Genomic DNA, 24,622 nt, shown 5'->3' with positions numbered 1-24,622 from the left:
TTTCATATACGTTTGTGTGTGTTCAGGACGTTCAGTAGTTTATTTCCTTAAGTCCACAGTCCAGTCTGCCTCTAATCAGTCTGCTGGCGCTCACTTGGTCACCATGACGACGGCAGCACACAGGTGCTTCATATCAGCCAATCAGTTTAACACACAAACCAACTCAAGTGCTTTGGAGGAGAGACGGGCGTCAGAAACAAAAGCTATATATTGCGAGGTCTTACGGCAGTAGTAGCCACACTTTCAAAATTTCTTGCGAAATTTTCTAGTTCTTTATTGGTGTTGTCAAGTATTCAAGAAGGTTTTTATGCACTTTGTCGTCTTCATTGTCGTGTGTTATTTACAGACTGTACACACCCAGCCCTGCTCCTCTCAGGACTCCACCCAAGACTGCTGCCAGTACACCAACGGTGAGACGACACTTTGACTTCATCAGGACTGTCAGCGATGTTCACGTCTCCATATGTCCTTACATCCACATGTAGTCTCTCTTATGGAATCCAAACAACGAAGGAATGGACTCACAAAGGTTCGACCAGATATGATGGACATGAATCAAACTGGATTAATTGAAAATAGATCCATACAAGAACATGCTACACAGTGGACTATGGATGCTGTAAAAGCATGTGATCTTTGTGAATGGCCTTATTTGTTTAAATTATCAGAACTATAATTTTATTTTATTAGTTTTTATTTTCAAGTCAAGATAATACATTTTATAAAATGGTTTTGTAAATACTTCATATAAAATGCAGACTGCTCATTAATAGTTAGACTTTATTTTGGAAAGCGCTGGCCTCTTTTCCCACCACTCTTTGCTTTAGTAAAAGAACTACTTGCTGAGAGAATTTGAACGATTTCAGACGTCAATATAGTCACATATATTTATTATAAGTATATACATTATTTATTTTCTATTGTTTTCACAGGATGGTGGCCCCGGATATCGTGGTGAGTGTTAAATGCAGTTTAGACTGTCTTTGTTTTGAGAGCAGCAGCTTCTGTTAATCTCTTCTAAAACATATTCAAATATTCCTGCAGATCAAATGCTTTAATGTGTTGTGTTTGAGGTGCTCAGTTTGCCAAACTGGCTCTGTCGGACGGTGCTAACACTTGCATTACACTCCGCAGCCATCTGCTCCTCTCCCCTTGGACTGGAGGACGGGAGGATTCGATACGGTCAGCTGTCGTCGTCCTCGCACCGCGAGAACAACCCTGCTGATGCTGGACGACTAAACATCGTCCCGAACGTGTGAGTGGTCTGGTCTTACTATGGCGCTCGCCCTTAAAGCATACACCAGCATGAACATTTCATGTGTGTTTTTTTCCATGCACTTAACATCTTTAAAACCCTTTTGAATTATAATATGAATACAATATCATCTTCTGTGCAGTCAGGTCATGGAGCCTGGATGGAGCCCCGTACCTGCAGATCCCCAGCCCTTTTTCCAGGTGGACTTCCTGGAGCCCACGTGGGTATCAGGGGTGGTGACCCAGGGCAGTGAACGCATGCGGGGTTACCTCACTAAATACCGCCTGGCCTTCGCCCTGCACAGCAGCCTCTTCACAGACTACACTGAGGACGGGAAGCCTGGCGGACCTGCTAAGGTATTAGTTCTATCTTATTCAACGTCAAAAGCTTTCTGTATTTACATCGAGGCTCATAAAGAATGTGTTCACACATTTCGATGAGATGTTAGCTGTGCTCATGTGGAATTGCCCTCTCGGTTGCGGTGTAGGTGTTTGAGGTGCGGATGGCGGGCAGGACCCCGGTGACCCGCATGCACAGTCGGCTGGTCAGAACTCGCTACCTGCGCATCATCCCTGTGGAGTTCAGACACACCTTCTACCTGCGTGTGGAGGTCCTCGGCTGCAGAGGAGGTGAGGAAGTCAACAGAGCCAAAGCATAATTCTCAGGACCCAATTCCCTTTATATACCAGCTCATCTTTTCCTCCTGCTCTGGCAGATGAGCTGGTGACCCCCGGCAGCGTGACCACATCGCCCTCTGGTGGTGGGAAAGTGACCGTGCGGCGCTGTGAGCCGGGCCTGTTTGCGTGCCAGCACGGTGAAGAGTGCGTGCCCGTCTCCGTGCTTTGTGACGGTCGAGCGGACTGCGAGGACCACTCTGACGAGATCAACTGTGGTGAGAGTCATGTATTTATATTTCTTTGTCTTGTTTTGAGTCCTGTCACAACACCGATTGTAGTCTGGTAACATGGTTAAGTGCTCTAAAGCAAATTACATTTTAAAAGTTTATTTGACAATTGAGCACCTTCCTGATCTTCTTTGTGTTTCATTTTCTTTCCTCCACGTCTGTATTTCCTGATGTGTTTTTGTCCTCCTCCTCTTCCTCAGGTACGACTCCAACCAGAGGCTCTCCTGGGCTGCAGAACCAGACCAGGTCCACCGGGGTGCCAGGTTTCCACACCACCAGGTCCCAAGGTGGCCTTCCTGGTGTGGCGAGCCCAGGGGTCACAGGTCAAACTGGTCATCAGAAGACGACAACCTCAAGTACAGGTAGAATGTGCTGTCGATCAAACCTTTACCCCTTTTTTAAGTGTATCTGTTCGCAAGTCACTTTGAGTCATTTCAAACCATCCATCTACCCAGGGGTCACCACAGGTCAACCTGGTCTGCATCGCAGCACAACTCAGCAATCTGGAAAACCTGGGTTGCAAACCACAAAAGGCAAGAGACACAACATCCTTGCTGGTTTTCCTCCAACACTTAGTTATAGATCATATATCGTAACCACAGTTGTATCTTCATTTACAGCCCCGTGGGCCGCTACAACTCCGCAGGATGGTGGCCTACCCAGAGTGCCTTGCGTGGCGGGCCAGTTTGTGTGCCGGTCTTTTGGCTGTGTCGAGTCGGCACAGGTGTGCGACGGCAGACGGGACTGTTTGGACGGGTCAGACGAGGAGCGCTGTGGTATGCATCAACAAACCGTCAAGAGGAGACCAGAAGTAGCATTCCTTCACTCTTACTCCCATTGATCTGGTATCGTATCCACGTGTTATCAGGCACCACAGCCGGACCACATGTGCCCAGCCCCTGCTCCTCCAAGCAGTTCTCTTGTGACAGTGGGGAGTGCATTCACCTGGACCGCAGGTGTGACCTGCAGCGCGACTGTGTGGACGGGTCGGACGAGAGGAACTGTGGTAAAATATAAGCCCACCTCAAAAGTGATAATAAGACAAAACAAAACGCGCGACATCCTTTTTCCTCTCTTGTCCTCTAGTGGACTGCATCATGTCCCCGTGGACAGCGTGGAGCGCGTGCAGTGTGTCCTGTGGTCTGGGCTCCTTGTTCCGGCAGAGGGACATACTGAGGGAAGCTCTGCCCGGAGGGACATGTGGTGGAGCTCAGTTTGACAGTCGAGACTGTTTCCCTCGAGCATGTCCAGGTCGGTTTCCTGACCCTGACGTCAAACAGGACACGTCTTTCATCAGCACCCGGTCTCTGATTTAATGATCATGGTCATCTCATTCTCTCCCGTCCCCTCTCGCAGTCAGCGGTCACTGGTCAGAGTGGACAGAGTGGTCGGCGTGTGACGCTCAGTGCGGAGGTGGCGTCAGACGGAGGAACAGAACCTGCTCCGCTCCTCCTCCCAAGAACGGTGGGCGGGACTGTGAGGGCATGACCCTGCAGAGCCAGAGCTGCAACAGTCAGCCCTGCACCAAAGACACCAGCACGCAGACAGGTGGCCCACTCCCTGTCAAACACGACGTTCTGTTGTTGCCGTTAGGAGTCTTTGTCTAATTCTAACTACGTCCGCTCCCTGATTGGTTGATCAGGCTGCGTCAACAGGATGGTGCTGGTGACGGAGGCGGACTGCCAGGCCGGCAGGGTCGAGCCTTGTCCTCCGACCTGCTCACATCTCAGCATGAGCAGCAACTGCAGTGCAGCATGTGTACCGGGTAGGACAAACGGGGAGGGATGGGGTGTCAGGCGACGTCGTTGGTTGCTTTGTGACGTCACGTCGATGTGAGAGTAACTTTGGGTACGATTGTGAGGCCCAGTGTCAGATGGAATTAATAGATTAGATCAGGATTTTTACATTGTTTTGTTTGTACGACTAAATTCAAAACACTTGATATGTTGCATTTGAGTTGGAAGTGCCATCCACAATATGTTAAAGGTGTCCTACTTTGTGACACAAGGCTTGTGTCCATTCAGTTACCATAATACTGCCTCTTTTATAAGCTTCAAATGTGTGAATCATCACCGTCATCAAGATAAATGAAGTAATATTTAGACAGTTCTCTTGTTCCAGCTACATAAAATGTAATATACACAAGCACTAAATAATTTACTGTAAGTTTTCAGTTGGACTAAACATAATGTTGTGTTGTCTGATTTTGATTCAGTGGGTTGGCAATTGTATACTCTCTATTAAATTATTCAGACAGCAAAGCAAAAAAAAAGTTCAAAGCCACAAACCTCTATTGAAGCACTGCCGACATTTCCTCTGAAATCACGGCGGCTCCTTCGCTGCTGGGTGAAATGCTGATGAAGACATGCGCTCTGTCTCCTCCAGGGTGTCGCTGTGCCGACGGCCTGTACCTCCAGCAGGGCCGGTGTGTGAACGGCAGCCAATGCGTCTGCCTCTGGGACGGTGAGGCGCTGCAGCCAGGACAGACGGTCAGCAGGGACCCATGCACCACATGGTGAACGGCACAGTCCCATTTATTTTTCTACTTTTCCACTTTGAAAGCCAGCCTGGTTTTCACCCAGTACTGAAATGCAAAATACTTTTTTTTGCCTTCTAAAAAATGTCATAATGCTCCTTGAGGAAGAGTCATATTTTTTAGTTGTCGGAAAGTTTTCTTCCCTGCATTGTTAAAGGAAGCTCATGTAAATGCTTGTTTCTTTTGCCCCATCAGCGTGTGCATAGATGGACAGGTAACCTGTGACACCTCCGTCTGTGTGGCCAGCTGTCATTGGTCGGCCTGGTCGTCATGGTCACCATGTGATGTAACCTGTGGTCTGGGGCTCCAGCAGCGCTACAGGTGAGCCCGTTCAATCTAACAGAGGAAGCATCAAAGCCTTTTCTAATTCAGTTCTTCACAGTTTTTCACTGGTCACACATGCACCGCCATTTGAATTTGGATCAGCTGACTTTATGTCCTGCTTTTGTCTCCTCAGGTCTCCAGTGAACCCAGCTGGAGCCGTAAGGATCCAGCCCTGTCCCGGAGACTCCTCGGAGGCCCGCCGCTGCTCCGGCTCCTGTCTCCCCGGTACAGTTATTTCAGTGACATTAGATTCATAATCCAAAAAAAAGAGTGGATGTAAAATATAAATAGCACATGTGATAGTGAAGTGTGAAGAAGGACTTTATGAGCAACGGTTACTGCGAAGCTTTTCTTAAATGCAAGTCCTGGTCCAGTTACTTGCATACGTAGTGACTTGTGTCCTCCTCTTGTGCAGTGCTACCTGATGGAGTCTGGGGCAAATGGACCAGCTGGTCAGAGTGCAGCAAGACGTGTTTCAACCACGTCGACGATGTTGGGATCCAGCGACGCTTCCGCAGCTGCAACCACACGCTCACGGCCTTCAACCACACGCAAGATGACTCGGCCTGCGATGGAGACGGCGAGGAGCAGGAGCCTTGTAACACCGTCCACTGCCCAGGTATCGCAGCTGGAGGCGCACACACACACACACACACACACACACACACACACACACACACACACACACACACACACACACAGAGGCCATCTTCTCTGTTCTCTCCACACAAAAATGATGTGTCAGGAAGACCCATCTGAAAACTGAAAAGCTGATTTTCAGGTGTGTATTTCCAGTGAATGGTGGCTGGTCAGCGTGGTCAGCGTGGTCTGGGTGTTCGTCGGCGTGCGACTCCGGCGTCCAAACGAGAGAGCGATTCTGCACTTCTCCCTCGCCACAGCACGGGGGCAGCAGCTGCCCCGGGCCGCTCATACAGACGGGAGACTGCAACTCCCACCCCTGTTCAGGTGTAATATGTGTGAATAGCATCACTCCAGAATATAATTGTGTTTGTGACTTTTGTTTTGTCCTGTTATTTCATCCACCTCGTTGAATAAATGCTTGTATGCACGTGCAACGTTCCTCCCCGCACAGGTGCGTGTCCAGAGGGCATGGCGTACATGACGTCAGCAGAGTGCGAGGCTCAGGGCGGTGCGTGTCCGCGGGTGTGTCTGGACATGACCTCCACAGAGGTGCAGTGTGTCACCGCCTGTTACAACGGCTGCTACTGCGCCCTTGGCCTCTACCTGCTCAACGGCAGCTGCGTGCCGCTGGCACAGTGCCCGTGCTACCAACAGGGGGAGCTGTACCCAGCCGGTGCAACGCTGCCTGTGGATGCCTGCAACAACTGGTACTGTCGGCCTGCGTCCAAGATGTATTTTATTGTTAGGTAGACAAAATGTCTGCCACTTGATCTCGCATTGTTTGTCTCAAACAGCACCTGCACTAATGGAGAAATGGAGTGCGGAGCAGCTCCCTGCTCTGGTGAGTGATTTTTTGATTATTACTGTCTTTAAGTCTTTTCTTCTCACCGCAATTGTTTCCCATTCTCTCTGCCTTTCTCCACGTATTCATCCTGTGTGTGTGTGTGTGTGTGTGTGTGTGTGTCTCAGTGGACTGTGGCTGGAGCAGCTGGACCCAGTGGAGCGCTTGCAGTCGAACATGCGACGTCGGTGTGAGAAGACGCTATCGCTCGGGAACCAATCCTCCTCCAGCTTTTGGCGGTCGTCCCTGCAAAGGAGACCGAGTTGGGATCGACACCTGCAGCATTGAACCCTGCTTCGGTGAGAAGAAGCACTTGTTCGTATGTACAAAATCCAGAGACGAGTTGAAATCCAAAACAAAACACAGATTAAAAAAGCAATAAAGGAAGTGATATAGCTGTGATGTGTCTGAAGGTGTCAGAGAGCCGTGGGCTGTGTGGTCGGAGTGCTCTGTGACGTGTGGAGGAGGTTACAGGACCCGAACCCGTGGACCCATCCGAATCCACGGCACCTCTCAGCAGTTCAGCGCCTGTAACCTGCAGCCCTGTGGTACAGAAATCACTCAGCCAACATGTCATGTTTTGTATCAGAATTGTTTTAGTGGGTACTTTTCAAGAAGACCGCAGAATGTATTATATAACAGCTGTCACATATTATTTGCATTATATCCGGTTTTTGCAGACAAAAACAACAATAGGAAGCCAGTTAGGAAAACACTTCAATGTCTTTAAAGTGCTCAAACAGAGGTGCAGAAAAGAAATTGAATAATTACTTGGTTGCATATCAATAACAGTGTACTTTTTAGCATAATAAAATACACTAAAACAAGGATAGAAAAAAGAGAGAACACAGCATGTCTGCATAATTTTTAGGGCGTTCCCTCTTCGTCAACCCGTCTTTAATTTTAGTCTGAACACATCTCTGGTAAACATCTAAAGTGGATATTTAGTTTTCCAAATCTGTTGGCTACAATCAACTAATCCATTAGTCAGCAAAATGGTTGGCGTGTTAGCCAACCCAGAATTTTTTCGGTCATGCACCGACCTAATAGTTTATGTTAACACCAGTATTTCAAGATTGAATTCATTGCCAGATTGATTGATGGTAAAAAGTGTCCACCTCTTGATAACAATCAGATACAAATACATTTGTTCACATGTTATGCGCTCAGAGTACTTTTTTAGATGACACTGAGAAGGTTTTCATCGTTCTCTACTTGGGCTCTGTGTTGCTGTGTCAGCAGACGGCAGGGCGTGTCCTCCGGGCCAGCGGTGGAAGCCGTGTGTGAGAGGAGCAGTGTCATGTGCAGACCTCACAATGGACCTGAGCAGGAACTGCACTGCGGGCTGCCAGTGTCCACACGGGAGCGTCCAACAGGTGGGTGCGGCGCTGGCTAAACACAAACCAGAGTCGCGTGATCACAGACATTTTGCTGATGGTTCCTTCACATCTCCAGGATGGTGTGTGTGTGCGGGAGACTGACTGTCGCTGTGACTTGGAGGGAGAGCGGTACAAACCTGGAGATGTTGTCCCCACAGACTGCAACAACTGGCAAGAGAAACTGACTTTGTTTTAAATGGGTGTGTGAGCCATAACCAGTTTGACTCCGCCAGCTCGTGCTTCCATTCATCTTCTTGTGTGGGTTTCTATTTCAGCACATGTGAGGCAGGGAGGCTGGTAAACTGCTCCCAAGTCGGCTGCAATGGTAGGCCAATAAGTCATCGAATTGATCTTTTTCTGTGCTTTTTCATTCTCGTCATATTGTTGCAAAAGTTTGCATGCTCATAATGTTAATGCAAATCCTGTCGAAACTTATTTATGTAAGACTTTACTGACTGACTTAACTGAAGTGAAGCAGTAGTGATGCAAAGTAACATGTAAAAAAGAAAAGAACAAGATGCAATTGTTCCTACTCTTCCCTTTCAACTCTCAACTCTTAACTTCTTTCCCTCTACAAGTCTTGTTCTGTTCCTCCACATTCAAACACACTCTCACTCTCTCTCTCCAGTCCAGGGCCAGTGGTCAGCGTGGACTCCGTGGGGTCAGTGTTCGGTGTCGTGTGGAGTGGGTCTCCAGTCTCGGTACCGGTTCTGTTCCAGCCCTCAGCACTCTGGTGGGGGCCTGCCGTGTCGGGGCCCTCACAGAGAGGACCGAGTCTGCCTCATCGCTCCATGTGACCGTCAGTTTGTGTTCTGTTCACTTGACTTGTATTTAAATGTGTTGGCGTCACATTTTCCACTCTGCCGTTATGCACATTTTACTTTTTTTACATTTTACTTTTAGTGCAGTCTGAAAGCAGAGAGATCTCACTGGACGTGTTCTGGCTGGCAAGAGTTGTTTTTCAAGGAAATTCTTAATTGCATATTTAAAACAATAAACAAATTGACAAACGTACACACAGCATGGAGCTAAAAGTTATTGTTGCTTTTATTGTTTATTCCAATAATTAAAAAAGCCCATGTGCTCCAGATGAGTCCATGAGGTTACAACAAATCACTCGGACTAGTGTAAGTTTCTTATTGTTCTTTCGAGAAAAATGAATATTTCAATATTGAGACTGACATGCACTAATAGAAATGGCATTAAAAACACATTCAACTCTTTTTTTACAGTGTAAACAAAATGATTACTTGTTGGAGAGATTTTTTTTTGTCCACGCTTCCATGTGAACTCCTGCAGCCTTTGCGTGTGCATTTCAGGCAGATAACTCATCCTTATTTACTGTAAAGTATCATTTCATCATGATGTGTTGGCTCGTTCCAGGTGACGGGGGCTGGGGTCAGTGGAGCAACTGGACGGAGTGTACCAAGTCATGCGGCGGGGGGGTTCGAAGCTGGAGGAGAGAGTGTGACAGTCCCAGCCCGGAGGGGGAGGGTAACTACTGCGAGGGGCTGGGGACTGCCTTCACAGCCTGTAACACTGACCACTGTCCAGGTACGTTCACAGAGAAGCTTTGCACATGTGCAGGATGAGTTTTGGTCACAAAACAGCCAGTGCAGCGCGTTGTTATGTGTGTGTGTCGTCAGTGGCGCCATGCTGGCAGGTGCCAGGCACCGTGTTCAGTAGCTGTGGTCCGTCCTGCCCGCGCTCCTGTGACGACCTGGCGGTGAGTATCTCCTGTTTCACCCATTACTCCTGGTTGAACATGAAGAAGTCTGGTGGTGATGTTTTCCCCCGACCCTCAGCACTGCGAGTGGCAATGTGAGCCTGGATGCTACTGCACAGGGGGGAAGGTCCTATCTGCTAACGGGACAGCCTGCGTGGAGAGAGAAGACTGTCCCTGCATGGACCTCAGCACCGGACACAGGCTGCAGCCGGGCGGGACCACGCAAGCCCCTGATGGATGTAACAACTGGTCAGAATGGAGCATGCTGCAATGCTGCACTTGCATGTACACCACAGTTATATGTGACAGAGAAACGGACAGAAAGAAGGGACAGAAGCATACTTCTGTTGGTGTTTTCTCTTTGTTTCAGCACCTGTGAGGGAGGGATGCTAAACTGCACCAGATACCCCTGTCCAGGTGAGTAAGACCAGGTGTCTCCTTATGTCTTAAAAAACACAACTGACTTTTGAACTGGCCCTCTTTCTTTGACTGGAGCGGAAACTCACCAACCACAAGAACAACGTGAATATGAACTGGAAGGCCATGCATGCAGATGTTTCATCCTTCTGTGTGTTTCCAGTGCCCGGCTCCTGGTGTGACTGGTCAGAGTGGACTCCCTGCTCCAGGACCTGTGGGGCAGAGTCGGTGTCCCGCTACAGGAGCTGTGGCTGTCCTGAGCCCAAAGCCGGAGGGGCGGCTTGCCCCGGGGAACAGGAAACACACAATGGGGTCGGAGTTCAAATCCAGAGACAGCCCTGCCCTGTCATCACCTTCTGTCCAGGTATCACTCCTCAGCCGAGCTAATTGATACAAAATGAAGATGGAGAAAGTCATGTTTTATGTCATGGTTATCTTCTCTTGCTTCAATTATTTGTATCTACATTTCTCTGTCTTTTTAATCCTCTTTTGATTTCCTTCTCTACAGGTAGACAAGTGTACAAATATCACACACACGCCCTCAGTTCTTGCCTCTCTGTCCATCGCTCTCTGTTTCCTTTCCTCACTCTCCCTCTAGTCCACGGTTCGTGGAGTCCGTGGTCAGCGTGGCCGCAGTGCGACGGGTGCGCCGGGTCGTCCACTCGCACCAGGGAATGCAACAGTCCTCCCGCCAGGTTCGGCGGGCTGCCGTGTCTCGGGGAGAGCAGGCAGAGCCGCGGCTGCAATGACAACATCACCGTCTGCGCAGGTCAGCAGCATTAAGGATTGTTGGGAGAGCAAGAGTGGCCTTCCAAGGAACACGGTGGCAGCCCTTTTGCATTTTCACATATCTTCTCCTTGAGCTGAAAGGAAAAAAAGTTTGCTTTTTTATTACCTCAAACGGTGTGGAAACATATCCGACCATGAAACCCGTCCATGTGCTCGATGTGTTAATTCGCTTCCAACCGTAATCCCCCCTGCGTCCTGCAGACTGTGGTGGGGGCCAGGAAGAATGGCATTGTGGGAAGCCCTGTCCCCGCTCCTGTTCGGATCTCCATGGTGACACAGAGTGCGTGGACTCCCCCGGGTGCAGACGGACCTGCGGTTGCCCGGGTGCCATGGTGCTGCAGGACGGAGTGTGTGTGGCCAGGGAGGAGTGTCGCTGCAAATACTACAACAGCTCTGATACCGGTTAGAGCCGCTCGTGTGAAAATGGCGACCGGAAGAGTTGACATTGTTTTGGTAAACTACGCAGAGATTAGTCAAATCAGTAAATGTGTGTCTCTGATATAGGGATGGCCGTCAGCGGTCTGGATCCCAATAATGCATCATGGGTATGGCCGGGTGGATCTGATTGGCAGTTTGCTAATCCAGGAGACAGCATCATCAGTGACTGTAGAAACTGGTACAGTACAACCATACAGCTCTTCAACAAGTCTGTCTATAGCATATATATATATATATATATATATATATATATATATATATATATATATATATATATATATATATATATATATATATATATATATATATATATATATATATATATATATATATATATATATATATATATATATATATATATGCCATCTCTCTCACTTTACCTCAGTTCGTGCGAGGCTGGGGTCCTGCAGTGTCAGTCGGTCCCTGGTTGCTATGCTGACGGTGGCTGGAGCCAATGGGGGGCCTGGACTGAGTGCTCGCTCTCCTGTGAAGGAGGAGTCACGTTCAGGAGACGCCAGTGTGATAACCCGCCCCCTCAGAGCAGTGGGAGGGGCTGCCTGGGAGTCGCTGAACAGCAGAAAGACTGCAACGTACAGCTGTGTGCAGGTAGTCATGTCTGGCCAAGGCAACGCAGTCCTTCAGTGACGAGATTGAAACACAGCTGATGTCCTACACGACATCAAAGTCCTTAGCGACTGTACATTAACGTAGTAGTTTGGACTATAAATGCAAAATTAGACATCATTTATAAAGAATCTTGTTTTACGTTGCAATTCCTGATGGATGTGTTGTTTTGTGAGTTGTGTGCTTTTGCTTCCAGACTCGGTGGGCCCGTGGCTCCCCTGGTCTCAGTGGTCTGAGTGTTCGGTCAGCTGTGGTGGAGGACAGCAGTCCCGCTCTCGTCTGTGCAGCTCTCCGCCCTGCAGTGGCCTCAGCCGCCAGAGCAAGACCTGCAACACTCAGGTCTGCCTCGGTGAGTCCCGATTCCCTGTAGAACATTTGTAGCTGTGGCATCAAAGCTACGATAACTATAAGAACATGGTAAAAACATTGTAAAAAAAAAGAAATCGGTCAATCTGCGTCTCCAAGCTGACATCTCGTCATTGTGCAGAAGTGGGCTGCCCTCCTGGCAGGTTGTACAGGGAGTGCGAACGAGGCGAAGGCTGTCCGTTCAGCTGCGCTCAGGTCAGCGGCAGAGAGGGCTGCTACTCCGATGGCTGTGAGGAAGGATGCCACTGCCCCCCGCACACCTACCAGCACCACGGTGCCTGTCTGCAGGTGGGCCACCTGTCCTCTAAGCCACTCCAGCATTCTGACTAATGGCTCATGATGTCATGCATCTGAACAAACGCTAACATTAAACCTCCCAACACAGAGGGGCAGAGAGGTTGATGGTTAGCATATTCCCAGTGATGTTGAGTCCTGAGGTACTCCAACAGATTTACAGTGATGAAATGAATTGTGAAGCAAACCAATATTTTTGAACATGGTTCTCATGCGTGTGTTTTAGGAGTGTCCTTGTCTGGTGGACAAAGAGTTCATGGCCGCTCTGCAGAGTTTTTCTGCCACTCCGGCCTCGCCTCTGCTCCTCCATAACATCTCTGAGGGAGTGGAGCTTCAGTCTGGAGACACACTGCTCCACGACTGCAGCACCTGGTGAGCAGAACATCTTCCAGTCCCTCACACGGTCCCACACTGCCCTCTACACACACTCACACACACACACACTGTCATCTACTGGAGGGCAGCTAGAGGGTAAACTCCCTCAGACCACTCGCCCCTGGCTTACCCCCCCCCCCCCCCCCCCCTCCTCTGCAGTGGCTGCGAGCTTGGCAGGTGGAACTGTTCCTTGGAGCATTGCCCGGTCAACGGGGGTCTCTCACCCTGGGGCTCCTGGAGCCCCTGCTCCCTGTCCTGTGGAGGTCTGGGACTGAAGACTCGCTCCAAGAGCTGCACACAGCCGGCCCCGGCCCACGGAGGGAGAAACTGCCAGGGGCCACGCCAGGAAACGACCTACTGCCAGGCCCCTGACTGCCCAGGTACCGGAGCTAGTTTAAGTATAAAGGTCTATTGTGTATCCTCTGTTTGTATTCATTATATTTTACAGACAGTATTTACTGCCAACTGCTTGTTTGTGCACAATACTAAATGGTGGCTGATGATGAATTGTTGCTTGGTGTTGGCAGTGATCATTGGACCGACAGAAGCACCAGTTTTAACAGGTAAAATATCCCTTCAAACAAAGTTTAATACCAGTTAGTCTTTTCTGTTCTTCCTTTACAGTTCTTATTGAAATACTTTGTCACTTTATTGGTCTTTGCAATTTATTTGTCTGTCTGGCCCACATATGATTTATTTTACACCCATCTTTTCCTTCACGAGACAAAAAAGTCATCATAAAAATGACTTCTCCATCTTTCCTCCTCGATCATCTGTAGATGAGGACGCTGGCTTCTCCCCGTGGTCATCATGGAGTCCGTGCACTAAGACCTGCACGGACGCCCTCAGCCCGGCAACGAAGTCCCGTCATCGACAGTGTGTCAGCCCCCCGTGCTCTGGAAGCTCTCAGCAGCAGAAGGCCTGTAACCTGCCGCAGTGTGCAGGTCCGACCCCTCACCACCCCGTTATCTCTGCTGCTGTCAGGGCCTCTGACTGCTGCCAGGACTTTCCCTGCACGGTCAACCATGAACTTCACATTCCACCTGATCGCGTACATCGTGATCCAGTTCGATTTGAGAACGGAGCTTGACTACCAATACTTCAGTCGCTCATTGTACAGCACTGTAGTGGGAACTGGACATTTAACAAGGCTCTGCTCGATAGCATCTGAGATAAGATGAAAGCTGCCTTGACTTATATAAAAAAACAAAACAGGATGAATTATTCAGATTTTAGGAGCCTGTGTTTGAGAGAGCACATGATAAAAGTAATGTTCAGTCAAAATATCTACACAAACAGTTTCACAGCATCTGTTGGTTTGCTGTTCGGTGCCGTTTGTGTTGTGGCTTGGTCTGTAATTATCCCCCATGCTTATCGCAGAGATGACTGAACAGACTTATTGTTTTATCAACATCAGAAGAGATTAGTACAGGCCGGCAGTATTATTTAACAACTTGGGATGAGGACATTTTTAAATGAACATGCACTCTGATTCATCAAATCTACACATGAAGTGTTTCAACAAACAGATGGGAATAGCATCTACCCCAAAACAATATTTTCCCCTGTTCGAATGTGTGTTTGTGTGAATTCTGTGGCTGTTTGGAGAAGATATAGGTTATGAATGAACTGATCGTGCTTCAGCCATTATTCTGGCTTCAACTAAAAAGTATGAATTAACTCAATGAACTATTCATTAAAGTGAAAACAGAACACAGAGCTCCTTTAAAAAACGTAGTCACATCAAATGAGCAAATATTGTGACATTAGTTTGAAATCTGTAAACTATTTACAGTCAACTGTAACAGCAGGTGAATAGAAAACTAGAGGAAATGATCCATAATTACGTGTCAATGAATTAGCTGTGTGGACTTCATCAAGCCGTCCTGTGTGATGTGTTTCCAGATGGAGACGATGTGTGTGCCGGGGCAGACTGCCCGAAGAGAAACTGCTCGTGGACAGAGTGGGCGGCGTGGAGCTCCTGCTCGCGGTCCTGTGGAGTGGGTCAGCAGCAGAGGATCCGCACCTTCCTCAGCCCCCGGACCAACGGCTCGTGGTGCGAGGACATCTTGGGGGGAAACCTGGAGAATCGCTTCTGTAACATCAAGCCCTGCCGAGGTCAGCCTCCAGTGTCGATCTGCAAACCCTTCTCCAAATAGACGACCGTGGTCTGTGATCATTGTTGTCAGATTTACTTTATTGTTGCGTGGGCAGTCTGCTCCTACAACTGCTTTGCTTCAAAATACCAACTGTTTGACAACAATATAAGCAGAGCTGATGTTTGTATTTATGTGGAATGAATATGACGCCACTATGGGCCCTCAGGGACCCCTCGGACTCAAATGTCTTCTTTTACAAATTGGTCTCAGTAAGTCATAACCTCATTAAGCACACATCTATGGAATAAAGAGTTCAATGTATACATTATGACTAATGAATGCCTTACTGTCTGGGAAGCCTTGCTGCCTCAAATGGGTTAAAACATGTTGTGTTTATCACGACCCACATCCTTCTTTTGTTTTGGTCATTATTCCAATCTGTAATGATATGCAAAGGCATCAAGGCATCAAGTGCATCAAGTGCATTCTTATCAAAACCAACAGAAATTAAGACGCACGTGAACATCAGAGTCACGTTGTGATGGACTGAAATGATCCTTCAGTGTGAACCGTGCAAAGACCCTGGTGTTCTTTCTGCTTGGGTTCATGTGTGTCTGTGTGTGCACCATGTAGTGGATGGAAGTTGGTCTCGCTGGAGTCCCTGGTCTCGCTGTGATAAGCGGTGTGGCGGCGGGCGCTCCATACGCACTCGCTCCTGCTCCAGCCCTCCGCCCAAGAACGGAGGGAAGAAGTGTGAAGGAGAGAAGAACCAGGTCAAACCCTGCAACACCAAACCCTGCGGTGAGACAGACCCCACGTGTTCACACACACACACACACACACACACACACACACACACACACACACACACACACATGTTGAGATTGCTATGAGTCCCGAGGACAGTTCCCCTTGTGTAAAGACCAATGTAATTCATGGTATCGATATGTTTCCCCGTGAGGCTTCGTGATGACAAAGTGAGCACGGCCTCTGATCAGCGCTCTTGGTGTGGCACCTCATGCGAAAGGAAATGCCTGCAGCTGCAGAAATTCATGACCTTCTGTTGTATTCTGTGTATTGTCAGATGAGAGAGGGTGCCCGCCAGGCCAGGAGTTTGTGTCGTGTGCCAACCAGTGTCCACAGCGCTGCTCGGACCTCCAGCAGGGCATCGAGTGCCAGGGCAACAGCGAATGTCAGCCCGGCTGTCGCTGCCCTAAAGGCACTGAAGCTCTCATTTTATTAACAGATGTGTGTGCCTGCGCGTGTGTGTCTAAATGATTCTTCCCTCTAACCTGTGTTAGTGCTAGTACTAAAACGACAACCGTGTGTTTGTGTGTGCGCAAGCTGTATCTGAAGGAGCCTGGGTGATGTTAAATTCAGATCAAAGGTCAAGGTAAAGGTCGACTGCACCTGTATTTCAGAACTGTAACGCATGGTAACCATGCATGTGGTCTCAGACTAGGTAAATTAGAGACTTTTGTTTCTGCTAAAGTTTGCATTTGTGGGATGCTATGAGCTCAGTTGTTCTAAAATCAAGGCAATCCCCTTATCGGATTAAAAAAAAAATGTAATAGTCCACATCAAAACTGTTCCCAAGGACATCTTTGGATTATCTTTAAACAGCTGCTGCAATGAGGCCAAATGAGGCCAAATAAAAGCCCAATGTGTGTTCGTTAACATGCACGTTTGAAATAACCGCTGTGTGTGTGCTCAGGCCAGTTGCAGCAGGACGGGGTGTGTGTGCAGCTGTGGCAGTGTGACTGCGTGGACTCACTGGGACATATTTGGGCAGCCGGTAGTTCGCATCAAGCGGACTGTAACAACTGCAGCTGCTCGGCCGGACATCTCCTCTGCTCCAATCACAGCTGCCAGACCAGCTGCATTTGGAGCTCCTGGTCCAGCTGGGCGCTGTGCAGCGTCTCCTGTGGGCGGGGCCAGAGAACCAGATACAGGTGAGGGGAAAGAAAACACACACACAGTAATGACAAATGAGTTCTGTATGAGCACGCTGTTGTGTGTCAGGTCCTTGGTCCCGGAGACCGAAGGAGCAGACTGCCAGTTTGAGGAAGTCCAGCACAAATCCTGCGACCCAGGACCCTGCCCACCTCTCTGTCTCCATGACGCCCGGGAGCTCGGAGTGGGTGACACCTGGCTGCAGGGCGAGTGTAAACAATGGTGAGGTGGATGCCCACATTTTGCTGATAAGACGGTTTACAGTGTAAAGAGGGAAACATATCATTGAAAGAGTTCTGCTTTGTGTGTTGTTTTTATTACTCCTAGCACATGCACACCAGAGGGAGATTACTGCCAAGACATTGACTGCAGAGGTGGGTCACTGCAAAGACTAAGAGTAGACTGTATACTCAGCTTACAGTTCTGTCTAACGTCCAATGAAAGAGAACATAAACTTGCTATTTGACGTGTGACAGGGTCTCGCATATTGAATGACCATTCCCTGTGTGTGTGTCCAGTGGATGGTGCTTGGACCCCTTGGTCAGTGTGGTCCGACTGCTCGGTGACCTGCGGACCGGGTGCACGGGTTCGATCCCGGGCCTGCATCAACCCCCCTCCACGTAACAACGGGTCTCACTGCAGCGGGCCGGACAGAGAGGCACAGGACTGTGTCACTCCTCCCTGTCTGGGTTCGTTTCACTGACGTACACGTCCATTCACAGCCACGTACATGAAGGTAACGTAGGTGAATTGAGTTCACCCTGGCCCCCGATCACTTTGACTCTCTCGTCTCCAGATGACCTTTGCCCCTGGTCGCCGTGGTCACCGTGTTCCCGGAGCTGCGGCGCAGGTTCGGCGTCGCGGCGCAGGGTGTGTTTGTGCGAGGAGGGCGGAGACACAGCGTGTCCCGCTGACATGGAGGCTGAGAGGAACAGAGAGGAGACCCAGCTGTGCTACCGGCAGCCATGTGCAGGTACAGGCACAGCGCCACACGCTGCGGCTGCTGTCCAAAGAAACCGCTTTAGTTATTTTATTCTGAGGCCCTGTTTGTGGTGGGTCTGTCGGACGATATGAATTATTTCTGTGTATGAGAAACCATGATAATTAGGGTGATTTGAACAGATTCCTATTGGGAAATTAAGTCGCTACCTCAGATAACAATTGCGAATTATATATAATAGTTGTATAGTATAGTTACAGTATTTTATTAGTGAGTACAGTTTTTGTATTGTGTCTCACAGACTGACCCGTCACACAATATTTACAACATAAAATAGAGACATCAATTTTACATCTATGACTAAAGTGTACAATAAAATGCTTAACTCCCTAAGAGAAAGATAATATGAATATATTGATACAGCTTGTAAATGTCACGAAGACAGCAGGCTACATCTTCATCAGGTCGTTCTGAAAACACTTCTCCTGTGAGAAGAGAGGACTTCCTGTTCTATCAACAAGCTAACAACGAAATACAAAACAAACAAACACGGGTTACTCAACGTACCAGATGATGATCAAAAATGTCAAAATCGTTGTTACATTCACGAGGAGAGACTGTATCTCAATACATTTCCTTATTTACTTTCATAACAATATGAATACAATTAAAAAAGGTCCTGATAAATCACTGAAAGCGTAGTTTATATTGTGGTAAGATGTAAAATGATGTTCTTAGTCAATTTATAAGAGCCAGCTATCACATTTGTATTGAATATACATGAGCACATTTATTTTAGTTTGTCATGCAATGAATAAATAATAGATGTATTTTCCAACCCTGGCGTTTAACTTAATTGAGCAATTGATTGAAATGATTTGATATTATTGAACCATCTGTTGTTGTTAGTGTCTGATCATAGTGGTTGCTAATTTGATTTTAGCTGTGCTCAAGGAGTTGATGCCAGTGAAACATCTTTATGCTGATTGTAAAAGAGGAGGGCCTTATGTTTGGTGTATAAATAGATCTGTTATACGCTGATTAACTTAGCAGGAGACTCACCCGGACCAACTCTGGGCCACGTGAGCACAGGTCCAAGTGCTGCTTCACAGAATCTAAGAGCATCACAAATAACATGAAGTGCTGATTAGAAGCAGCGTGGACACAGCAGCTGATTGGTTGACGTTGTTGTCCTCTGCAGGCTGCCCCATGTCGGCGTGGAGCGTCTGGTCTCGGTGCTCCTGTGCGTCTCAGAGGCAGCTGCGCTACCGTGTGGCTCTCTCCCCGGCCACCAGGGGGCAACAGTGTACTCCTGTTGAGACACAGAGCCGGACATGCAGTCTCAGTCAATGTGATGGTGAGGTAACACCGTAGTAATAACAATAAGGATGTGTGTGTATGAATCTGTATGAAAAGCCTGTTTGTGCTCAATGGTCTCTTATGTTTAAAGTGTACAAACTGTTTCAAACAGATTGGCAGACCAAATGAGTAGTCCTGGAGGGTAGGTGGGGGGGTTTAACTTCAGAACAGGCAAAAAGGGTTCTACCAATATCATCTTTCAAAGCTCCTGAACAATACAGGTGATACAGGTGGGGAACAGTTTTGCGTGAATCATTTATGTAAGTAGCTCGTTTCAAAATAGTGATAGAGAATTTTTTCTCAGTTTGCTCTGCGTTTCCTCCCAGGGCCTCTGTACAAAACAGACCCAAAGGAAACATCGCAACAGCTTTAAAACAGAACATGTCTGATCAAGTTCAGGCATAAATTGTGTGCATGTTTGATTTTGTGCATATTTATAATGTACGCAATGTACATCATGTTTTTTTCATTTTGTAGATTGCGAAGCCCCATTCGTGTACTCGGCATGCGGCGCCCCCTGTGAGAAGCAGTGTGCTCTGCAGGGCAATGGAGCTCTGTGTGTGGGTGTCCAGGAGTGCACACCTGGCTGCTACTGCCCGCAGGTACTCATTTTGTTCGCAGCTCTGTTCAAAGCGACATCCACACTCTCACCGTTTTACTCACAAGAAGGCAAACTTAAACTGGATCATTCTACTCATGTCAAACGGTGAAGAATTGTCCTCAGGGTTCACATTTCTGAAAATGAGCACAGTCGGTGAGACTTATCCCGATACTTTCAAGGGAAATACTTTTTTGCTGGTTGATGAGAAGAAGAGAGTCAAAATGATTCAGTGTGGTCAGAACGTTCTGCTCCTTCTAATTTTACAACTCTATATGTGCAATGTAGAGCAAGTGACAAACATTTCATGTAAACATGATTATACTGCTGGACTGTCTGTGTGTGTCTGTATGAGACCGCAGCAGTGAATTATGCTGTGTTACATATTGTTTTTCATACATCACCTTGATATGAGTTATGATGACAGTTTTCTAATGCTGTTTGGCCCAGTTTAGGAGCATCCAGCTTTGATTTATTGCAGAAATTCCTCTCTGATAGACTGATGATATGCACATGCAGCAGCAGTGAGGGGAGATAATGAAATATGGAACAGGGAGCAGATCACCAGAGGTGTGCAACACGCCAGTAACCATAAGTAATTTTACAACCGTGGATTAGGTTTACAGTGTACCGCCATTAGGCCTGCAATAACAGATTTGTCTTGGCAGTGAAAACAAGTTCTGGCCACACGAGGTTGACACGGCAAACATTTATCATTTACACGTCCAGCAACAACATTTTCATTTGGAGATGTGTTCATTTCCACCTGAAGCACGTAGGACCGACATTTTCTCTCTTTTTAGCTGATCAACATTTTGTGTCCAGCAACTCCTGAGGGAAATATAACAACAATAAAATAGTCATTAGCATATGTAAAACGAATTTAAAATGTAAAAATGAAGCCCTCACTGCATCAGCTCTTGTTTTAATCAATGTGTTTTCCCTTCCAGGGCCTGCTGCAGCAGAACGGTAGCTGTGTTCCTGCAGAGCGGTGCGGCTGCGTCCACCTGCAGCAGGAAGCTTCAGGCCAACAACCCACACCTGTCACTGTCCCTCAGGGGGCCACGGTCACCATAGGCTGCAGTACCTGGTTAGACCCTGGCTGTTACAAACATATGGAGCTCTGGCAGAGGGGCTAATGTATTCTGTGTCAGTCCCCCTGTGACACTAAAGTAGTTTTCCTCTTTTCTAAGACGGAACGATTGAGAAACACTGTCTGTGTGTCCTGGGTCTATGACTCAGTTTGACATATTGTGATTCTAATGTGTTTGTTGGCCGCTCTCTCCTCCAGCCTTTGCCATGATGGAACTTTGCAGTGTGACATGAGAGAGTGTGATGGTAAGAAAACAGGGGCAGTAATGCATATAAACTCATAGTTGAATGACGCAATCATCATCCTGTTCACCGGCTTTTTCTTTCCTTTCAGTCATTCTCAGCGAGTGGTCAGAGTGGACCCCCTGTTCTCCCTGCGGGCCCTCTTCCTCCCTGCAGCCCAGCAACTCCCAAGCAGGAGTCCTCAGTGGCAGTAAAATGGTCTCAATCCAGAGGCGTTTCCGAGCCTGTTTGGACCTGGATTCGGGTCTCCCTGTCTCTAAAGAGGAGGAGGAGAGCCAATGTCCAGGACCTCTGCTGGAGGAGAGGCTCTGTACAGATGCCAACATCTGCAAAGGTAACGGTGTTCATCCAAAAGGACAAAAAGAGGTTCACAGAAGATCCGAGCGGGTCCTTTTTCTCAATCTGCCTTTGTCAAACACCAGTTGCTCCTTTCATAGGACGGTTTTGCTCCAGCCCAGTTCTCCTCAGCATGTGGCAGCAGTTTGATACTTTGCTCCCATCAAAAGACTGTATGCAGACAATGCAGGGACCAAGATAGAGCTATACACAAGCATCACACCAGAGACAGAAAATCCCAAATCAAATCAGAGAGTGTGATTTCTCTTTGGAGGAGCGGGAAATACTTTCATGCCAAAACTTACTGGAATCACAAACTTAATTAGAGAGAGCCGTGAGAGAAAGAAACTGTATTTTAACCCTTTAAAGATGACACTTTTAGGTGAATCTACTACTAAATCTACTTTAATTCTTGACAAAATCTTACAGCTGCTTGCTGAGTGGTCGATATGGTCATGTACCTGTATCTGTGTGTCGTTCGCGTAATTATGGTGGGACGTTTGATTGTCATCGATCTAACGGGAGTTGGTTGTCGAGGTTAAACAGAGGAGACCCGGGAATGGAGGCCACGTCATTTTTGTTCACTCGGATGGGGAATTACAGATAGACACAAAGTCGTCGCCATCCTGCGAGTTAGATTCCTACCAGATTAGGAGAGTGCCAGAAACACCCAGTTTGCAATATATGGTTTGTGGAGCATATAAAATGGAAAACAAAGACCAGATTTTAAACCTCTAGAAACAAATCAAAAGTGTGGGCACAGGTTTCCATTGTTATTCCTGTCTCTTAAGATTAACAGTCACCATCAGTAGATAGTTTTACAGCTTGTGATTGGTATCCACAGTGAAAAATGACAATGTGCATCGCCGCCGCTCTATTCTCGTTATTTCCCTGAGGAGTGAAAAAAACGTAAAAAAGACTTGAAGGAAAGGAAGAGTTTTATGTCACCGTCTCTGTGGGGACACGCACTGTAAAGTTGATTGGATTTTGTGTGTGTGTGTGTGTGTGTGTGTGTGTGTGTGTGTGTGTGTGTGTGTGTGTGCGTGTAATGGGTCAACTCTCCCATCAATCCATTCTTCTCCGGCCCCTCCCCTTTCTCTGTCTCTGATATACCAACAATGCCCAGTGAACCTTCGGTCAAACATCTTACAATCTTACACTTCGTCCAGATATCTGTAACTGCTCAGAAAGCTTTCATCTGCTATGAATGAAAAGAAAAAACTCTTATCTCGAACATTTAAATCAGACATCTAAAAGGCTCAAGTACTTGCACATCAGTCCATAAACAGTAAGCACGCTTTTGTTATCGCGGATGATGATTACATCAATTAACAATTACGACTCTTGCAGCGGCCGGCATGATGATCACAGTCATTTTAATTAGCATCGACCCCTTACAGATCTGTGTCAGTGGAGTGTGTGGAGCGCCTGGACAGCCTGCGCGGAGCCTTGCAGCGGCGGAGTCAGGCAGCGCTACAGGCGGCCGCTGGCCTCTCCTCCAGGACCCCGATGTAACAGCCAACAGACGCAGAGCCAGAGCTGCAACACGGGACTCTGCCCAGGTACAGCTGCTCCAACTCGCCACACTTAAAGATTTACATCAACACACCGGGTAAAAAAGGAGTTTGTGGTTTCAGATCCTTTACTCCAAACACTTTAGTTGCATGCCGATCCAATCTTTCCAAGGAAAAGCGGGATAGATTCATTTTGTGTGTCTCGCAGGTGAGCGCTGTGAGGACAGGGGGCGGAGTTACCAAGAGAGCTGTGCCAATCAATGTCCTCGCAGCTGCACTGACTTATGGGAGCACGTGCAGTGTCTCCAGGGAGCATGTCACCCAGGTAGCCCTTGACTGCTAGCATTAGCAGTAGCTTAGTGGAGCGTTAGAGTGAACATTTAGCCGGCTGGTTTCCTGAGCAAGATGTCTTTTATGACGTTTCACATTTCATTTGTCAGGTTGTCGGTGTCCGAAGGGACAGCTGCTGCAAGACGGCCACTGTGTGCCCGTGACAGAGTGTCGCTGTGGTATCCCATCAGGCAACGGGACGCTGGAGTTCACCCCTAAAGAGGAGCTTCCTGTGGACTGTAACACCTGGTGGGAACAGCTTTGGGTCCATTTTATTTTTAGACATGAAAAGTAACATTTACATATGAGCATGGAGAAAAGTGTCTCCAAATTGGTGTGTAATATTAGGAGAGGATGTCTCACATTAATAACAGACTTTCAGACTTAAAAGGTGTTGAGTGTCTGGTATATTTGTCTCCAGAGTACAGATATTTCTAGCAGGAGACGTAGCTTTGATCTCTATTCTCCAAACACTCCTTCATCTGCAGTGTATGTGAGAACGGCACGCTGGTGTGCTCCAAGCTTCAGTGCCCGCTTCATGAGCCCTGGAGCTCATGGAGCTCCTGCTCAGCTTCCTGTGGACGCGGCCAGATGACAAGGACGCGCCTTTGCCAGGACGCAGAGGGCGGCCCTTCCTGTGCTGACACCATGCAGACGGAGCCCTGCGATCTGCCACAGTGTCCAGGTTTGACATGTAGCAAGCGCCTACACTAATTTAACTTGGTGTTAAAAAGAGGCACATTTAACTTCCTGAAAGCTTTCTGTGTTATCACCTGTCAGTTCTCCATCTGTGTCCTCCCTCTCTCTCTCTCTCTCTCTCTCTCTCTCTCTCTCTCTCTCTCTCTCTCTCTCTCTCTCTCTCTCTCTCTCTCTCTCTCTCTCTCTCTCTCTCTCTCTCTCTCTCTCTCTCTCTCTCTCTCTCTCTCTCTCTCTCTCTCTCTCTCTCTCTCTCTCTCTCTCTCTCTCTCTCTCTCTCTCTCTCTCTCTCTCTCTAGCGGGATGTTGGTTAAGCGAGTGGTCACCCTGGACGGAGTGCAGCGCCACCTGTGGGGGCGGGTCGACAGCGCGCAACAAGACGGTCCTCAGAGAGCCGGAGCCTGGTGGGACGGCCTGTGTTGGACCGCTTGAACAGCACACTGTCTGTAACACCAACAGCTGCCTGCCTGGTACACACACACACACACACACACACACACACACACACACACACACACACACAGCTGAATATATTTCTACCTGGCAATATTA

The 24,622-nt window shown here is 48.0% G+C and overlaps 1 protein-coding gene across 1 annotated transcript in view; it reads left to right on the top strand.

Moving 5' to 3' along the window:
• sspo (SCO-spondin) overlaps positions 1 to 24,622 on the top strand; it is a 74,205-nt gene that overhangs the window by 31,954 nt on the left and 17,629 nt on the right. The window contains exons 48-106 of the mRNA XM_068581714.1: positions 347 to 440; positions 933 to 954; positions 1,135 to 1,255; positions 1,398 to 1,611; positions 1,743 to 1,884; positions 1,971 to 2,147; positions 2,360 to 2,521; positions 2,615 to 2,692; positions 2,780 to 2,935; positions 3,028 to 3,165; positions 3,246 to 3,410; positions 3,516 to 3,707; positions 3,802 to 3,924; positions 4,545 to 4,674; positions 4,891 to 5,016; positions 5,153 to 5,244; positions 5,435 to 5,638; positions 5,815 to 5,985; positions 6,113 to 6,368; positions 6,456 to 6,502; positions 6,631 to 6,801; positions 6,916 to 7,050; positions 7,742 to 7,878; positions 7,958 to 8,052; positions 8,157 to 8,206; positions 8,510 to 8,680; positions 9,265 to 9,435; positions 9,528 to 9,607; positions 9,687 to 9,856; positions 9,978 to 10,024; positions 10,188 to 10,388; positions 10,623 to 10,793; positions 11,015 to 11,215; positions 11,318 to 11,429; positions 11,637 to 11,857; positions 12,072 to 12,224; positions 12,363 to 12,529; positions 12,762 to 12,907; positions 13,070 to 13,290; positions 13,438 to 13,473; positions 13,690 to 13,854; positions 14,816 to 15,028; positions 15,643 to 15,810; positions 16,094 to 16,228; positions 16,724 to 16,961; positions 17,032 to 17,184; positions 17,290 to 17,336; positions 17,481 to 17,651; positions 17,759 to 17,935; positions 19,104 to 19,259; positions 19,739 to 19,863; positions 20,810 to 20,949; positions 21,151 to 21,197; positions 21,286 to 21,528; positions 22,931 to 23,092; positions 23,253 to 23,369; positions 23,485 to 23,623; positions 23,863 to 24,059; positions 24,370 to 24,540. Of these exons, the coding sequence (XP_068437815.1) occupies positions 347 to 440; positions 933 to 954; positions 1,135 to 1,255; positions 1,398 to 1,611; positions 1,743 to 1,884; positions 1,971 to 2,147; positions 2,360 to 2,521; positions 2,615 to 2,692; positions 2,780 to 2,935; positions 3,028 to 3,165; positions 3,246 to 3,410; positions 3,516 to 3,707; positions 3,802 to 3,924; positions 4,545 to 4,674; positions 4,891 to 5,016; positions 5,153 to 5,244; positions 5,435 to 5,638; positions 5,815 to 5,985; positions 6,113 to 6,368; positions 6,456 to 6,502; positions 6,631 to 6,801; positions 6,916 to 7,050; positions 7,742 to 7,878; positions 7,958 to 8,052; positions 8,157 to 8,206; positions 8,510 to 8,680; positions 9,265 to 9,435; positions 9,528 to 9,607; positions 9,687 to 9,856; positions 9,978 to 10,024; positions 10,188 to 10,388; positions 10,623 to 10,793; positions 11,015 to 11,215; positions 11,318 to 11,429; positions 11,637 to 11,857; positions 12,072 to 12,224; positions 12,363 to 12,529; positions 12,762 to 12,907; positions 13,070 to 13,290; positions 13,438 to 13,473; positions 13,690 to 13,854; positions 14,816 to 15,028; positions 15,643 to 15,810; positions 16,094 to 16,228; positions 16,724 to 16,961; positions 17,032 to 17,184; positions 17,290 to 17,336; positions 17,481 to 17,651; positions 17,759 to 17,935; positions 19,104 to 19,259; positions 19,739 to 19,863; positions 20,810 to 20,949; positions 21,151 to 21,197; positions 21,286 to 21,528; positions 22,931 to 23,092; positions 23,253 to 23,369; positions 23,485 to 23,623; positions 23,863 to 24,059; positions 24,370 to 24,540 (8,630 nt within the window). The remainder of the gene's footprint in view (positions 1 to 346; positions 441 to 932; positions 955 to 1,134; positions 1,256 to 1,397; positions 1,612 to 1,742; positions 1,885 to 1,970; positions 2,148 to 2,359; positions 2,522 to 2,614; positions 2,693 to 2,779; positions 2,936 to 3,027; positions 3,166 to 3,245; positions 3,411 to 3,515; positions 3,708 to 3,801; positions 3,925 to 4,544; positions 4,675 to 4,890; positions 5,017 to 5,152; positions 5,245 to 5,434; positions 5,639 to 5,814; positions 5,986 to 6,112; positions 6,369 to 6,455; positions 6,503 to 6,630; positions 6,802 to 6,915; positions 7,051 to 7,741; positions 7,879 to 7,957; positions 8,053 to 8,156; positions 8,207 to 8,509; positions 8,681 to 9,264; positions 9,436 to 9,527; positions 9,608 to 9,686; positions 9,857 to 9,977; positions 10,025 to 10,187; positions 10,389 to 10,622; positions 10,794 to 11,014; positions 11,216 to 11,317; positions 11,430 to 11,636; positions 11,858 to 12,071; positions 12,225 to 12,362; positions 12,530 to 12,761; positions 12,908 to 13,069; positions 13,291 to 13,437; positions 13,474 to 13,689; positions 13,855 to 14,815; positions 15,029 to 15,642; positions 15,811 to 16,093; positions 16,229 to 16,723; positions 16,962 to 17,031; positions 17,185 to 17,289; positions 17,337 to 17,480; positions 17,652 to 17,758; positions 17,936 to 19,103; positions 19,260 to 19,738; positions 19,864 to 20,809; positions 20,950 to 21,150; positions 21,198 to 21,285; positions 21,529 to 22,930; positions 23,093 to 23,252; positions 23,370 to 23,484; positions 23,624 to 23,862; positions 24,060 to 24,369; positions 24,541 to 24,622) is intronic.

The sequence above is a fragment of the Clinocottus analis genome, unplaced genomic scaffold (assembly GCF_023055335.1).
Source record: "Clinocottus analis isolate CAN_PGR_092001 unplaced genomic scaffold, fCliAna1.0.p SCAF_18, whole genome shotgun sequence".
Classification (NCBI taxonomy): domain Eukaryota; kingdom Metazoa; phylum Chordata; class Actinopteri; order Perciformes; family Cottidae; genus Clinocottus; species Clinocottus analis.
Note: the sequence above shows the minus strand (reverse complement) of the source record. Positions and strands in the feature narration are given on the sequence as shown.